General features: G+C 39.0%; 1 protein-coding gene and 1 long non-coding RNA gene across 2 annotated transcripts; one reads left to right on the plus strand and one right to left on the minus strand.

Moving 5' to 3' along the window:
* Positions 1 to 2,860: 2,860 nt before the first annotated feature.
* Mink (Mitotic spindle and nuclear protein) lies at positions 2,861 to 13,253 on the plus strand. The gene is made up of 5 exons (XM_067762819.1): positions 2,861 to 3,107; positions 6,617 to 8,047; positions 8,104 to 8,175; positions 11,174 to 11,353; positions 11,442 to 13,253. The coding sequence occupies exons 1-5, from the start codon at positions 3,098 to 3,100 to the stop codon at positions 12,191 to 12,193; spliced, it is 2,445 nt and encodes an 814-aa protein (XP_067618920.1). The 5' UTR covers positions 2,861 to 3,097; the 3' UTR covers positions 12,194 to 13,253.
* Positions 8,049 to 8,538, minus strand: LOC137238153 (uncharacterized). Its single transcript, XR_010949119.1, has 2 exons — positions 8,340 to 8,538; positions 8,049 to 8,261 (listed from the first exon to the last, which is right to left on the minus strand). It is a non-coding gene; the product is annotated as an uncharacterized lncRNA (long non-coding RNA).
* Positions 13,254 to 16,007: the final 2,754 nt, after the last annotated feature.

Genomic DNA, 16,007 nt, shown 5'->3' on the forward strand with positions numbered 1-16,007 from the left:
GCATCACCGGGGCTCTCGGCTCCACTCCTTCTGAAGCACTCAACACAATGCTATACCTTCCACCTCTTGACCTGGTGGCGAAGGAAATAGCGGTCATCGCCGCTCTACGCATAAGGGAAACAGGTCTCTAGTCAAATGGATCTAGTGGACACGCGACAATCGTGAGCACGATCGCTCCAGTCCCAATACCGGCGCGCACTGACTACTGCACGCCAAATAACGTCTTCGTTAAAAATTATACTATATATATGCCATCGCGACTGGAATACCAGGCAACAACATACGGTACCGAGTGCCATCAACATATTCACGGATGGTTCTAAGCTTGACGGGAAGGTGGGAGCAGGCCTTTTTTCGACGGATCTGGGTCTAGAGGTCTGTTTTCGCCTACCAGATCACTGTAGTGTTTACCAAGCGGAAATGCTGGCAATACACAGGGCTGTGAACCATCTCGGGTCTATGCCTAAGGATGGTAAACGGGTGTTTATTTTCTCTGATAGCCAGGCCGCATTAAAGGCCCTAGACTCATTCGTCGACAACGCAAAGTCGGTCACTGAATGCCGCAGATCTCTTAACGAGATGGCTCAGCACTTCAGTATCAGCCTTATATGGGTACCTGGGCACAGGGATATTGAAGGCAATTGCAGAGCAGACGAGCTGGCCAGAAGAGCCACCACCAACCATATCCTTCCGGGAAATGATTCGGTAGGCATACCCATGGCCACTTTCAGGCTTCGTGTGAGCACAAGCACTTTAAGAATCGCAAATGGACTATGGTCAGCCATATCTTCGTGTGAGACATCCAGGAAAACCTGGCCCTCATATGACAAGGGGCTCACAGAAGCGCTTCTGACTTTAAACAAATCAGCTCTATCGTCCCTGATAAGGGTTCTAACAGGGCATTGCTTAATAGGCACGCACGGTGCTAGAATGGGGGTAGCGACCTTCGACTATTGTCGCAGCTGCAGATGTACAGAAGAGGAAGAGAGCGTCCAGCACCTTCTCTGTCACTGGCCAGCACTTAGTAGGCGTAGGATGGCTATCCTCGGTAAACCTTTTCTACATGACCTCGCTGAGGTTTCTTGCTATGAAGTAAAGGCTCTGGCAAAATTTATAATTTCCACGAGGTGATTTGACCCGCTTTAGGCAGGGTAGGGGTCATTTTTGAGACCGTACAGGGTATTACAATGGGCCCATTGGGGCCTAAGTAGTGAGCTTGTTACCATAGTGTTTAGCTCAGCCCTTGCAACCTAACCTAACCTACATGTGTACATGACTGTACATTAATATATAATAAGGGTATTTTCAATCCCGTTACTTGTACTCTTTGTCCTTTGTGGAGTTATATGTATATTATCACAAATTATAAATAAGGTAATCTCTACCCCGTTATATGTTCCGCTTATCATATATGTATGAATTTATGTAAAACAAAATTTTTACTTATATTTTTACATTTCACATACTTTTTAAATTAAAGTTGACAATATTTTTTAATTGATTTGTGGCTACTCATGTGTCAAGTTAATTTGTTAAAAAATCCAGAGTTTTGTAACTCCATTATGTCATGTTCACATAAATACAGTTTTAATAAACGAAAGTTTATATAATTAAATAATATTAATTTTAAATTACACACTGCACATTTTCTTTACAAAAAAAAAACATAATATTACATTAAAACGAACATGTAATATGTATAACGCGAACATTTCAACAATTACGATGATGCTACTTCGGTGATATTTTTGCGATTGATATGTTGCATTTGCACAGGCATGCTTAACCGATATCATTTCGTTACGATAATTAACGTTAATAAACGAAACAAAGTCATTTCGTTTCGTTTATTAATGTTAAGAACGTCAAATTAACGAAATGATTTTGTTTCGTTTTCTGCCATATCAAAACGAAATCAAGTCGTTTATGTTGATTATTAATTTCAAACTATGCTGACAAAGCTGATTGATGGCGGAGTCATTAGGGTGAAAGCATTAGCGAAGCTGATTGCAACTTTTCTCATGAATTTTGACAGTACGAACATTTCCCAGAGTATTTTTGACATTACCACCAACGAATTAGACAAACAAATTACATGGAGTTTGTGTGTGTATGTCCGCTCACTGTTACCACTTTACAGCTTCACCATGGCTATAGCATTGCCAGGACAATTTAAACATAAATTATCACGATTTTGTTAACGTTTTTAACGTTAACGAAAGATTTTCGTTTTGGTTAAAAACGGGATACAATTTATATTGATAATTTATTTATCGATAATATTTCGAAGTATTTCAACGGAAACGCTGGAAATTTTTTGATAAACGATTAGCTTAACGTTAAGGTGCATCCCTGCATTTGCTAGTTAAATTTCTATCAGTATTTGCAAAGAGGATAAATACAATAAGAGCCGTCACTCGTTATTTTGTGGCGAGTATCTCGCTGGAAATTGAAAAAAATTGATGCCGAATGTTTTCTGAGAGGGATATTTTTAATTGTCTCGCATTTATCCATGCCGTGTAGGCCTCTTGTGCAACTGTGATTTTTGGAAAGAGAATTAAATAAATTAATTAAATACAGTCGAAAAATAAACACAAATACCCCACGAAAATGTATAGAAGACATTTATAAACATCTCGCCCAAAAAAAAGTAGCGACTACCTCTTAGTATACATCGAGTAAATGCCAAAAAAATAACGAGTGACGCCTCTTATTGTATTTATCCTCTTTGGTATCTGGTTCACGCGTCATTGGAACGTAACTATTTCTTTTATATTGCGGCCTGGCATCCCTAAGTAGAAACGGATTACTGCATGTATTCAGCAAGCAAATTTATTCAGCAAATTTAAAATAGCTACAAACTGTCAACAATTTTCAACTCGAAGTTAAGCGTCGAAATAATTTTTTTTTCTACTTTTTTACATTTGCACGTTTTTTGCAGTATTTACTGGTATCAAATGCGTCAGAGCCAACGAAAACTGAATTAAATTTCTGATTTTAATACACCTTGAAAACAATCTAGTTAATGTGGATCTAAGACTACCTACCGCAGCAGTCAAAGAATTACGGCTTAATAAATTCTTGGAGATCATCTAACATGAGCTTGGGTAAGTGTACATATATACAACAAAAATTCACAATAAAATGTATAATTCGTTCAACATATGCGGATTATAAGAAATTTGCTCGCCTTATATGAAAGAATGGAAGAAAAACTGGTAATAGTCTAGTTGAGGGGTCGACTGGTAATACGCTACCAAAAATATCGAGAGAGGTGTCAAAAGACGCTATTAATCTCGAGAACAATAATCTGATGGCGGAAAATTTTATCTATGTCTGGAGATATTTGCAGTTGAAGTTGGCGATTTTCATGTGGTTGTTGTTGTGTTCGTACCCACAAAAAAAATTGTGCATCACCGTGGCGGTAGCCACTGTTATACCACACGCCCGGACTTGGCATGGCGTAGCCCAGGGTTATTTTTTATAAGCGCGGCCGAAGGCCGCCAACTCAGAAAGGTGTTCTGCGTAAAAATACTATGGATCCCACCCCCGGCTTCGGAGGTACCCTCGGGTCTTTTTTCGGTTTTTCGTTAATATCTTTTGAACGAGGTAATATTTTTATTTTCCGCCTTCGGATTATTAATACTGATGTCAAGACGCGTCGTTTGACACCTCTCGATATTTTTGGTAGCGTATTAGCAGTCGACACCTCAACTAGACTATTACCGAAAAACTGTTAATTCTTTACTACAACTACTAAAAGTCGTCTAAAAATATCGGGAGAGGTGTCAAAAGATGCGATTTGTACCCAGGATCACGAATCTGATAGCGGAAATTAGAAATTTTGGTAATAGTCTAGTTGAGGGGTCGACTGCTAATACGCTACGAAAAATATCGAGAGAGGTGTCAAAAGACGCGTATTATTCTCGAGAACAATAATCCGAAGGCGGAAAAGAAAAATTTTATCTCTGTCTAGAGATATTTGCATTTGAAGTTTGCGATTTTCATGTCGTTGTTGTGTTCGTACCCACACAAATTATGCATCACCGTGGCGGTAGCCACGGTTATACCACACACCAGGACTTGGCATGGCGTAGCCTAGGGTTATTGTATTGTATTGTATTTTATTAAACATTTTCCAGATGCATACTTATTAACCTAAGATTACAATATTACATTAAATAATTTCAAATTACTATGCAGCATAGGAAAAGTATATGGCATTTTTTATATTAAAGTTTAACATAGTTCTAAATGCCAGTCCTAGCTTTGGTATATTGTTTTGTGTGGGGTGTACAAAAATAAAAATTGCATAAAGAGTTTATGTTATACATTAAATTAAATCATCAAAGATATGAAAGAGAATCAATACTAAATATTTGCAGCTTCCTAAGGTATGTACGGTTTATAGGGTCATCCTCAGCATCGTTTCTAATTCAAAGTGATTATAACCAAAAAGATACAGCTTAACATCTTTTTTAAATAAGTTGACATTTCTTATTACCTGTACAGTGGCAGGAAGGGAGTTGAAAAATTTGCACGACGTGTATGTGTAAAAACTTGTAAAGTGCGACGTCCTAGTATGCGGAATTTGTACCATCGGAAGTAGATTTCTTCGTAAGTTGTAGACTTCCGAAGGAAAGCTTTCCAGGTAGCCACACCGTATAAAGAATGTTTTTAAAACTTTGTAAAGATAGAGATGTCGACACGGAAATATATCTAGTTTCCTAAAATATAGCATAGAGTGAGACCTATAGTTTGCACTACAGATTCGCCTTATAATCCCCTTTTGAATTGTTACCACTGCTGACAGCTTATTAGCCGAAGCGCCGCCCCAGCATGTGATACCATATTGCAGTTTAGATTGAAATATTCCGTAGTAAACTGTTTTTAAAGTGGATATTGAACATAACTTTTTCAGACGATAAAAGTGACGAGTGGTATATAGAAAGTATTTTTTTAGTGCATTAATGTGCTCAGACCAACTCAAGCGGTTGTCTATTATAATTCCTAGGTACTTGAAATTCTCAACAACTTCAACCCTGAAGCAGCTCTCACTACAGTTTCTATTACAATCAAAAGATCTCATCGCGTCACTTTGAGTGCACGATATATGGTGCATGTTAAAGCGAGAGCACACTGCGGAGTGAAATATGACATCATAAGTTGGTTGTTCTTTGAGAACATGACTGAAATACATAAGTCTAGTTTTACTACTTACAATCAGTTTGTGTGAAGCGAACCAGGTTCGTAACAAATGTATATCATGGTTAATGTCACATATTAATTCAAAGTAATTCGGTGTACTGTACGCAATTGCAAGATCGTCTGCAAAGGCAGTGGCCTTGCCTCTCAATGGAAGCTTAAATATTGAATTAATATAGACCAAGAACAATATTGGACCAAGAACTGAGCCTTGGGGAACACCCAGATTAACAAGCTGTAATCTACTGTAGCTACATTCTACTTTAACTTTTTGTGTTCTGCCCGATATATACGATTTAAGCCACTTATGCATAACACCGCGGAATCCTGCACTATATAGTTTATCCAATATTATTTTTTATAAGCGCGCACAAAGGCCGCCAACGTAGAAAGGTGTTCTACGCAAAAATACTATGGATCCCACCCCCGGTTTCGGAGGTACCCGCGGGTCCTTTTTCGGTTTTTCGTTAATATCTTTTGCACGAGTTACATTTTTTATTTTCCGCCTTCGGATTATTAATGCTGATGTCAAGACGCGGCCTTTGACACCTCTCTCGATATTTTTGATAGCGTCTTAGCAGTCGACCCCTCAACTAGACTATTACCTAAAAAAATTACTCTGGGTGGGTTCATCTCCGGTTTGGAGACCAAAACTATAGCCGCGAAAAACACTTATGTTTACAATTTTTTTGTGCGTACACCAACATTACAACCACATGAAAATCGCCAGCTTCAACTGCAAATATCTCCGGACAGAGCTAAAATTTTTATTTTCCGGTTTAGGATTATTGTTGTCGAGATTAATATGCGTCTTTTGACACCTCCTTCGATATTTTTGGAAGCGTGTTAGCAGTGTCATGATGTATAGAATTACCATATCTTGACAGAAATAAAATTTTGAATTTCCGCTTTCGGATTCGTGGTCCTGGGAACGCGTCTTTTGACACCTCTCTCGATATTTGGTAGTATTAGCAGTCGACCCCTCAACAAGACTTTTACCTTTTACGCGAATATAGTTTTGGTCTCCAAGGCGGTGTTGGACCCACCCAGGGTAATTTTTTATAAGCACACGCAGAAAGGTGTTCTGCACAAAAATACTATGGATACCACACCCGGTTTCGGAGGGACCCGCAGGTAATTTTTCGGTTTTTCTTTAATATCTTTTGAACGAGTTAAAATTTTCCGCCTTCGGATTATTAATACTGATGCCAAGACGCGTCGTTTGACACCTCTCTCGATATTAGACGCGTATTAGCAGTGTAATGCTGTCGTATAGAATTACCCTTATGATTTCAGGTACATTGTTTACTCGGCAAACAAATGTATTTAAAAAATAAAAGACATTTTTTTAAACTTAATGGTTTTTAATGATTATTTTTATTATAATTTTCAAAAAATTCTGGCAATGCAGCTTTGCAGGATACCACTACTGAAGATGCCGTCAACACCAAGACATCGACAAGATATCCTCTTCGCCGCAATCGTGCTGCAACTTTGGAAAAGGAAGTGGAACCTAAGATATCACAATATGATGGGGACGCGTTTGAGGGGGATACGTCTGGAGCTCCAATTACGCCTAGTACGATGAAAGATAAAAATGTTGCCTTAAAAATGGAAGCCCAAACGCCAGAGCGAAACGAAGCTTTGGCCCATACACCCAGAAGGAGTACACGGAAAAGCGTAAAACCGGTACAAGAGTATGACGATATTGTAAGAAGTAAACGGAATTTGAGCTCTAATGGAAATATGGACCATGAAAAGCGGGAAAAGCCGGAAGAAGAGGCACAAAAATGGACACCCGCCAAAGTAGGGCGTGTATCACATAAGCGCGGACGAAAAGTTCGTAAAAATGTAGGCGGCGATAAGCACAAAAACACCGCACCGAGTACAAGCGAAAATGAAGAAACTGAAATGCCGAATGGAAATGAAAAAAATGGAGAGCCGCATGAAGAAAATGAGCCAAACAATTTAAATGAGGCTAATGTTCACATCGAGGAGAACATGCTTGTAATGATAACAAATTTAAATAAAGAAACCGAAATCCGAACCGACCATGGAAGTGATGGCGAGCTACACAAAGAAAATGAAACCACAAATTTAAATGAAGATATTGTTAAAGAAAATATAGAAATAAAGGAAGATAAGAAAGGCGGATTCGGAATTTACTTAAAAAATAATTCTTTAGATATGTCTGATTTAGGACTTAATATCCTTAACGAAGATTTTGAAAGTATTGAGAATAAAAATGCAAATATAAAAAAACCAGATTCTCCAAGCGATAACAGTATTCCAATTTTAACACTTAATGAAACATCTTATGACAGCGACTGCATTATACTCAACGCCAAAGAACCGGAAAATAAAGATGATATGCAGCCACTTCGTTTCTCAGATGACGAAACTACCACGTCACCCCCACGTAAATCACCACGGATTGTACTCACCACTCACGAAGGAGAAGAAGATATTTTAAATCAATCTGCACCAATTCCTCAGACTGCTACACCGAAGCGGTACTCCAAAACCGTATTGCGTAAGCCTACACCTTTTAAACCCAAAACCAATCATTCAAATACCAATTATGATGAAGTAATGACGTTTGATGAAATACCGGAATCACATAATGGCGTGACAATCACCGTCTCCAGTATGGAGCCCAAAGAAATTGTGCTTCGTAGCATACGCAAGCGTTCATGGTCAGTATGTATTGGCGGCGCGGAGGTAGAAGCTAGGCGCAAAAATGTAACATTTTTCAGTCCAGCTAATCAAACAACTATTGTGGATGATTTGGATATGCGTATCGTACAGAGCGTGAAGAAGAGTGACAATGTTAAGAAGGACTGTAAGTGATGTAAATAAAGTTTTATTAATAGATTTTATAATTTGCACATCTTTCAGTTGTAACAAAACGCCGCAAGCGCTCTTTGTCCTTTGATGAAGGCTCTATGATGAAGAAGTTAAAATCGCCAGGTAATATTGGTCACCACTTTTGTTCCTTTGTAACTTACTGAATGTTGTTATAATAAGATGTTAATGTTAAGGCGCTACATATTTTCCTAGAAGGTTCAATATGGTCATATTATATCGTTCCCGAGATGTCGGACACCTTAATGGTGATTTCTACCGATGCGTACTGGATATATTTCCGGCAAGACAATGTTGTTGGTGTTGTTGTTGTTAAAGTTGTTGGTGTTGTAGCGATAAGGTTACTTCCCGAAGGCTTTGGGCATTCTTATGGATGGGATGGTCCTTTGCCGGATACAGATCCGGTACGCTCCGGTAACACAGCACCATTAAGGTACTACCCCGAACATCTCGGGAACGATTTATATGGCCACATCAAACCCTCAGGCCCTCCCTCCCCACCCCCAAGTTCCATGAGGAGCTTTGTCTGTTAGTGAAACAGGATTCGCCGCGGGTAGGTGAGGTTGACAATTGGGTTTGGAGAAGATATATATGTGGGATTTCGTGTCAATTAATTAAGCGATTTCACGATTTAAGTTCGATTTTATTTTTATTTAGTTTCCAGATTACAAATTCGATTATTTAGTTAGTTGTTTCGCATTTGGTTTTGCATTTGTCATTTTAGGTTATTACAACAGTTAACAATCAAACACATTTTACTTCTTTGCGCGACGACGGCTGACAACGGACTATATCTCTCTCAAAACGGACAGTTAAAAACTAGGTCGGCCATCATGGGCTTTCTTTCGTCAAGTTGTACGGTTGTGTTAAAGGGTTGCCTTTGGCATACCAATTTTGAGGTTGCCAGTCTGGTTGACTAATTCGTACTTAAGTACCTAATCCCACATATATTGCACTGGCAACCTGAAGGGTTCCGCTACACAGCCGGGACAATCGCCCGGCTGTCCGGAATATGACTATCAATAATTGAAATACGAAATTTTTAGCAGAATGCCCGAGTTGGCTCCGTTTATCAAAAACTTTTTTTTAGCGAAGTTCACTAAAGGAATAGGAAGGGAACTTTGCAATTATTTGTATTGCCTCGCATGTCCAACAGACCTATATTTTGCAATACAGTCACGATCAAATCAGGTATAGAGCTCCTCAAATATGAAGGCAGGAAAAAAAATATTCTCAAAAACTGTGAACAATGGCGTGTTCAAATCTCGAGCACCACGTAGAAAGCCTGCAAATTATAGCAGAGCAGAGAATTGGCCCGTCGGCACCCGCGATTAAAACTTGAAAACAGTTTTTACCACTAATTCAGTTTTGTTATTTTTCACCAACCCATGAACTGTTCGCTCTTCGGCAATATCTTCCGATTGAATGTATGTGGAGAAACGTCTCTTTACTCATACAAAACCATTCTTCGTTCTCTTTTCTTAGCTTTGGATTTTGGGAGATATAGATAAATTTTCGTTGGATTATTCAACGTCCACCCTGAAATTTTGTCTTGAGACTGCGCACTGTTGATTTCAGATTTATAGATGAATTGTCAATAGATCGTCATACTCGTTCTGACTTATCCTTCCTTACTCCACATTTGATTTTTGCCATATTGGACAAATTTAATGCTGATACGTGAAATACATAAATAAAAATTTAATTAATGTAAGGCGCGAGGCAAAATTTATAATTTCCACGAAGTGGTTTGACCCGCTTTAGGCAGGGTAGGGGTCCTCTTTTGAGACCGTGTAGGGTATTACAATGGGCCCATTGGTAGCCTAAGTAGTGAGCTGTTACCATAGTGTTCAGCTCAGCCCTTGCAACCTAACCTAACCTAAGGCGCGAGGTGGACGGTTGGCGCAAGGGTGCTCAAATGGCGGACGAGGCGATACATGTGTACACAGATCGTTCCAAAGTAGTGGAAGGAGTAGGGTCTGCGGTATACTGTGCTGATCCGTAAATAAACATATCCTACAGGCTGCCGGATTACTTTAGCGTTTTCCAATCAGAAATAGTAGCCGTAACCAAAGCGGTAGAAACCCTGGAAGAGAATAGCTTAAGCTGCAACCGTGTTAACTTTTATATTGACAGTCAAGCAAAAATTAAGGCAATAATCTCGCATAGCACAGCATCTAAATGGTGTTAGGGTGTTAGCAGTCCCTGGAGAGAATCGGGACAGGGAGAAGCATACATCTATATTGGGTCCCAGGGCATAAGGGAATAGATGGGAACGAAAAAGCGAATGAACTAGCTAAAAAGGGCGCATCCCTTGCACATGATCGACCAAGCAGGAAAGGCATGGGTTCAAGCGCGGGGCTGTAAAATGTCGAAGATAACGTTAGGTCTTACAAACTTAGACTAACAAAGTTGCATCTATATTTATAAAGAGAGGACTGTAGACTCATGACGGGTGTTCTTACTGGACACTGCCTTCTGTCGTCACGTGCCTTTAAATTAGGCTTGGTCAGTGATATTAGATGTAGGAAGTGCGGGCTGCAGGTGGAAACGGTCGAGCACGTTCTGTGCTCGTGCGCTGCGCTTGCCAGGCTAAGACTCCAAATATCAGGAGTGATACAGCTATCAAATCTAGAAGCAGCAAGTGGCTTAAGTCCTAGGAAGCTTCTAGTATTTGCCAAGAGGACGGAGTTATTTTATAACATATGTCCTGGTTTTTGATAGGGTTTTTCAGTTTGGTCGTTAAAACAAACTTCTGGTAACACTACGGACTCATTCAGTCTTTGTGAGGTCCTCATGGACCGGCCAGTTCAACCTAACCTAAGGCGCGAATAACCTCTAAAGGATTTTAGGCCAAGGTTCACTTCCGATTTGCGTCGTGCTCCTTTTATTAAAAAAAAAAGATGCGGTTGAGTAGAATATCACCTTAACATTGCTATTAGTGCCAAACCACGCTCTCATATCAATATTTTTCAAAAACGCCCTATCTTATTTCAAAATGAATTGAATTTATGCTTAGAGGCGAGATAGGTTATTATTGCATTCAGGAATTGTTATGAAGTTCAACTTCGGAAATTTTTTTAAGAAGCTTTTCCTTTCGTAGGTCTCGCATCAAGTCAAATGCGTAAAACACCGATTGTCAAGCCATCTCGTACCAAATTGCCAAATTTTGCAGCGATACATCAGAAGCAATTTGAGAAAATGGAAAACCTGGTTGATCACGTCAGTCGTAAGGCAGAGCGTGCCAAAATACTTACCAATTCTGCTGCCAAAAATCGTATTGGTATGTTTATTCTTATTCAATAAAAATGATTTTTTTTAATTGTCAATAATGTGTTGGTTTATTAAATCCTAAATCTCTTCCATTATAGCTGCTGAACAAAAATCTGTTCCGCCTACCAACCGGACTCCGGCCGTCGAAAAGCCAAAGGCTATGAAGCGAATTAATTTACACAATAATTCGGTAAATACGACATTTACCGAAAAAAGTACAAAAGCTATGCATATAAAGGCAGCTGATGTAACTTGCAAAGAACATAAAGATTTAAAACTTCCGGTACCACAAATTGCTGTGCTCAAACCATTGCCGTCCAATACTGGCTTAACACATGAAGAAGATCGCACATTAAAGCTACCAAATCCACGTTTGGGTATCATTAAACCTCACACCATTACAAAATTTACTAGTTGTAATAATAAGCACCCAACACCAGCTAAGAATGCTGTTATGAAGTCGGTACGCACACGTCAACCGTCACGAGCAGCTTTTAACTTATCAACAGCACTCGAATCATTCGCAAATGTAAGCAATGCGAAGTCGTCATGCAGTACAATTGGCGTGCCTGTAAATACAGTGGCTAAAACATCGAAAGCAAATATTTTTACCACAACTGCCACAGCACTCACAACCATCGCACAACCAGCCGTATCGTTTGACGCAAAGATGGCTTCACGTCGACAGCGTCGTATGGATATGTTTAAGGGGCGTGGTGGACCAAATGCAAATACGCAACGTAAAACACCGGGCACAGCGGAAAATAATTATAGCCACCACATACGTGGTGTGCGTTCAAACCGGCGATTTGAACTACAAATGGCGCATCGCAAAAATATGGAACATTAAACGTCTATTACAGATTTTAGTATTTTTTTGTCTTAAAAATGGTGCATTCATCATATGGAATTTCAAATCGTAGATTTTTTATTAAAATTTAATTTGTGCATCTTACATGCGTACGCACACCGGTTAGGGCCTTACAAAATGAAAACGTTTTCTGTTTCCGCTCAAAAATTTTTTTTAGATGCCTGTTGTCTTTCAATATTAACGTTATGTATGTCCACATCGCTATTTCCCATACGAACATTTTGGGTAAATTTGGTTTCATAGCACCTGATTTTAACAAGAAAAGGTTACTCTAAGAAAAATCGTTTGACATATCTTTTTAAAGAATTCAACCGTCAACTAAATAACCACAGTCCGATTCACGTTCGACTTTTGAATAGTGTTGGCGTTTACTTACAGTTCGCCAAGAGTAGATTTAGTAGTAGAGAGAACGTTCTTAATGCACAGGAAACTCGGCGGCAACGAGAAGTACAAAAGAAACCTGAAAACCAAAATTTCTATAAATCGGCTTTTATACAAACTCAAGTTTCACCAGACAAGTTGTTTTAATAATCTAATTATCTCAAATTTTAGAGGTTCTTAAATATACTTACCAGTGTCGTTTCGATGAAAAAAAAAAACAAATTATTTTAGCACCCCAATATACCTATTGTTAGCTTAATTCACAACGGCCCTCATCAATCGATTTTTCGAAACTGTTTTTCACAGATTCTCGTATTATATATTAAAACACACAAATTCAAAAGTGTTTAAACGCAGTTTAAGCACCTCTATAAAACCGTATAACCAGTGGAAATAAAATGTTTTTTGCTTCTGCTGTGAAATTTTTAGTTTGTTTGTTAGGGCCTTTGTGCATGAAGCATGTCCAGAAATTATATATACCCCTTATATTTGTTTATTTGTAAGTTACTTTCAACTTTTTCCAGTTATTTTTTGTATGACTTTAATTATTATTATTTTGCCTTTAGGAATTTTTGCAAACATAGGATTTAACATAATAACCTTTAACGGATATTGTATAATTTATATTAATAAATTCATAAGTTTATTGAAAAGCATATTTATATTTCTATCTTTTTATTAACTGCTGTTAAAACTACAAAACCAGTTTGTGATCTGTTTGGGGGAGAGGTTGAGAAAAGCCAGCCCTTGTCGTATGTTGTTGTAGCGATATGAACACTCGCCGAAGGCCTTGTCATCCCACTTTCCTTTTTTAAAGCTCATGAAAATGCGTTTTTCTGTGACAATGCAGTCGCTCGAGCGAAATAAGTATAGGCAGGTGATTGGATGCCAATTTTACCATCGGCTGTCAGTTGACGCAGTTTACGAGTCCCGCGCTCACGACTGATATATCCAGCGAACTGTGACAGCTTCCTACCATACGTATGGGGGCATCTCCGTTTATTGTGCAGAACGTCGTTTCTTCTATTTGATCCGCCAACATCTCGCCCCTACTGTCTGCCTGCAAGTTTGAATGCCATAGATTGTGATGGACATTGAAATAGCCTAAGATAATGCGATTATTGCCAGTGAGTAAGGCGCTGATATTAGGGCGGTATCCATTGGGGCAACAGGTGGCAGAAGGGATGTAGATGTTGATGATTTCTAGGTTTGCATCCCTGCGGCCGATGGCGGGATCAAATATATGATATTGCACTGAGTGGTGTATGATAAACGCGAGGCCGCCTCCATTTCCGCTCTCGCGATCATGATATCTACTATCTCCGTGATAGTAGCTCGTCGCGGTCGAAATTCGATACCGCCTCTGCATGCCTAAATAATTGAACGAAAAACAGAAGGAATGTTACACCTCGAAAGGCTGAAATCGAGACGATTACCAATGAATTTGCAGCTCTGTTTTTTCTTGCTCACTGTTGCCATAAGCCAACTGGAACTCAGTCCATACACGAAGAAGAAATGGGAGACAGAAACCGTCCGGCGACAGACGGAAGTTGCGCTTGTATTCAGGGCAGGATATGATCTTTGGGTTCGCCCTCCTAGTGAGAGAGTCGCATGCAGTGTGGTTTCACCCCCCCTAAGAGTTCACTTATCGATTCGCTTTGAGTAGACCAGAGGTTGGCCACATCTAATTGTGGCAATCGGTGAAAAAGGTGCTAAACGGAGAAACGGACGCCTTTCGTCAGCTATAAAAAAATGATTATTGTATGAGTGGGTCAGTGATCATCTTGTCTTTTGGCATGTTTGAAATATTGAGATAAGAAAAATCAATGAAAGAGGGATACTGAGCCAAGCTCAGAGCTCGCGATGGAGTTGCAGCGCAACCGGGTGCCATTTACCTAGAAATAGAACGGCGGGGTATAGATAGGCCCCCGAACTCACCAAGGCTGGTTGACTTGAACACCTAACTTCAGCCCATTGGTACCAACTTTGTTGGGCCGTTGAGCAAAGGATATTGATTCGTGTTTTAGTACACCGTTGAGTTGAATCAATTCATGACAGATACCCATGTAAACTTGTACACATTCTTTGCAGGAATGGATTTGAGAGAAATCATCTATTGTACGACATGCGCCTTGTAGGTAAGAGTGTTATAGAAGGTTACCCCAAGAATCTTTGGGTGACTGACAGTCGATAGCGGGGCACCATCGACGTGAGCGTTCTATATTTGCGCCATCTGTTAATTCCACGTCGTGAACAGAGTGGCCGTGGATTTGGTCGCTGATAACGCCAGGTCGCAATGTGAAGAAACAGAGAGACTGGGAAGATACCTATGTATGTATTCTGAAAACGAATTTGTCTATTGAAGGTCAAGGTATTGTCGCGAATATTAGCAGTTCTATACATATGCTGCTAGTACATAAATGCACACCAACAGCAAAGTAAGCAAACACACAAATGTTAACATCAAAACAACAGCGAAGAGAATATTTCACATACATACATGTAGTCAGCCCTAGATTGATGAGGAGTGTGATGACTAGTACCTAAGACCTACCTAATTATTTTCTAGCTTTTAGTATTATTATTACTTAACGTAAGTATTGTTTTCAATAAAACCGTGTAACTTAAAAATTTTTTTTTATACCCAGATGTACTGGTACACAGGGTATAACAACTTTGATTGGATAGCGGTTGGTTGTACAGGTATAAAGGCGTCGAGATAGATATAGACTTCCATATATCAAAATCATCAGTATCGAAAAAAATTTGATTTAACCATCCGTCCGTCTACACGTCCGTTAACACGATAACTTGAGTAAATAATATTGAGATATCTTCACCGAATTTAGTACACAAGTTTATCTGGACCCTGAATAGATTAGTATTGAAAATGAAGGAAATCGGATGATAACCACTCCCACTTTTTATATATATAACTTTGGAAAACACAAAAAATCTGATTACTGGGTAAATAATACACCTAGAATATTGAAGTTTGACGTGTGGACTGATATTGAGACTCTTGATAAAAATTATTTAAAATGTGCATGGTACCGCCCACTTGTGATAAAATCAATTTTACAAATAATATAATCATAAATAAAAAATCGTTAAACCTATCGTAACAAAATTTGGCAGAGACGTTGCCTTTACTATAAGGAATGCTTTGAAGAAAAATTAACGAAATCGGTAAAGGACCATGCCCACTTTTATATAAAAGATTTTTAAAAGGGTCGTGGACGACTAAATAAGGTATATCTTTGCAAAAAAGAGCTTTATATCAATGGTATTTCATTTCCCAAGTCGATTTATAACAATAAATAGGAAAAACTTCAAATTAAAAAAAAGGGCGTGACACCGCCCCTTTTATGACTAAGCAATTTTCTATGTTTCGGGAGCCATAACTGGAAGA

This window comes from Eurosta solidaginis, chromosome 1 (assembly GCF_040869045.1).
Source record: "Eurosta solidaginis isolate ZX-2024a chromosome 1, ASM4086904v1, whole genome shotgun sequence".
Classification (NCBI taxonomy): domain Eukaryota; kingdom Metazoa; phylum Arthropoda; class Insecta; order Diptera; family Tephritidae; genus Eurosta; species Eurosta solidaginis.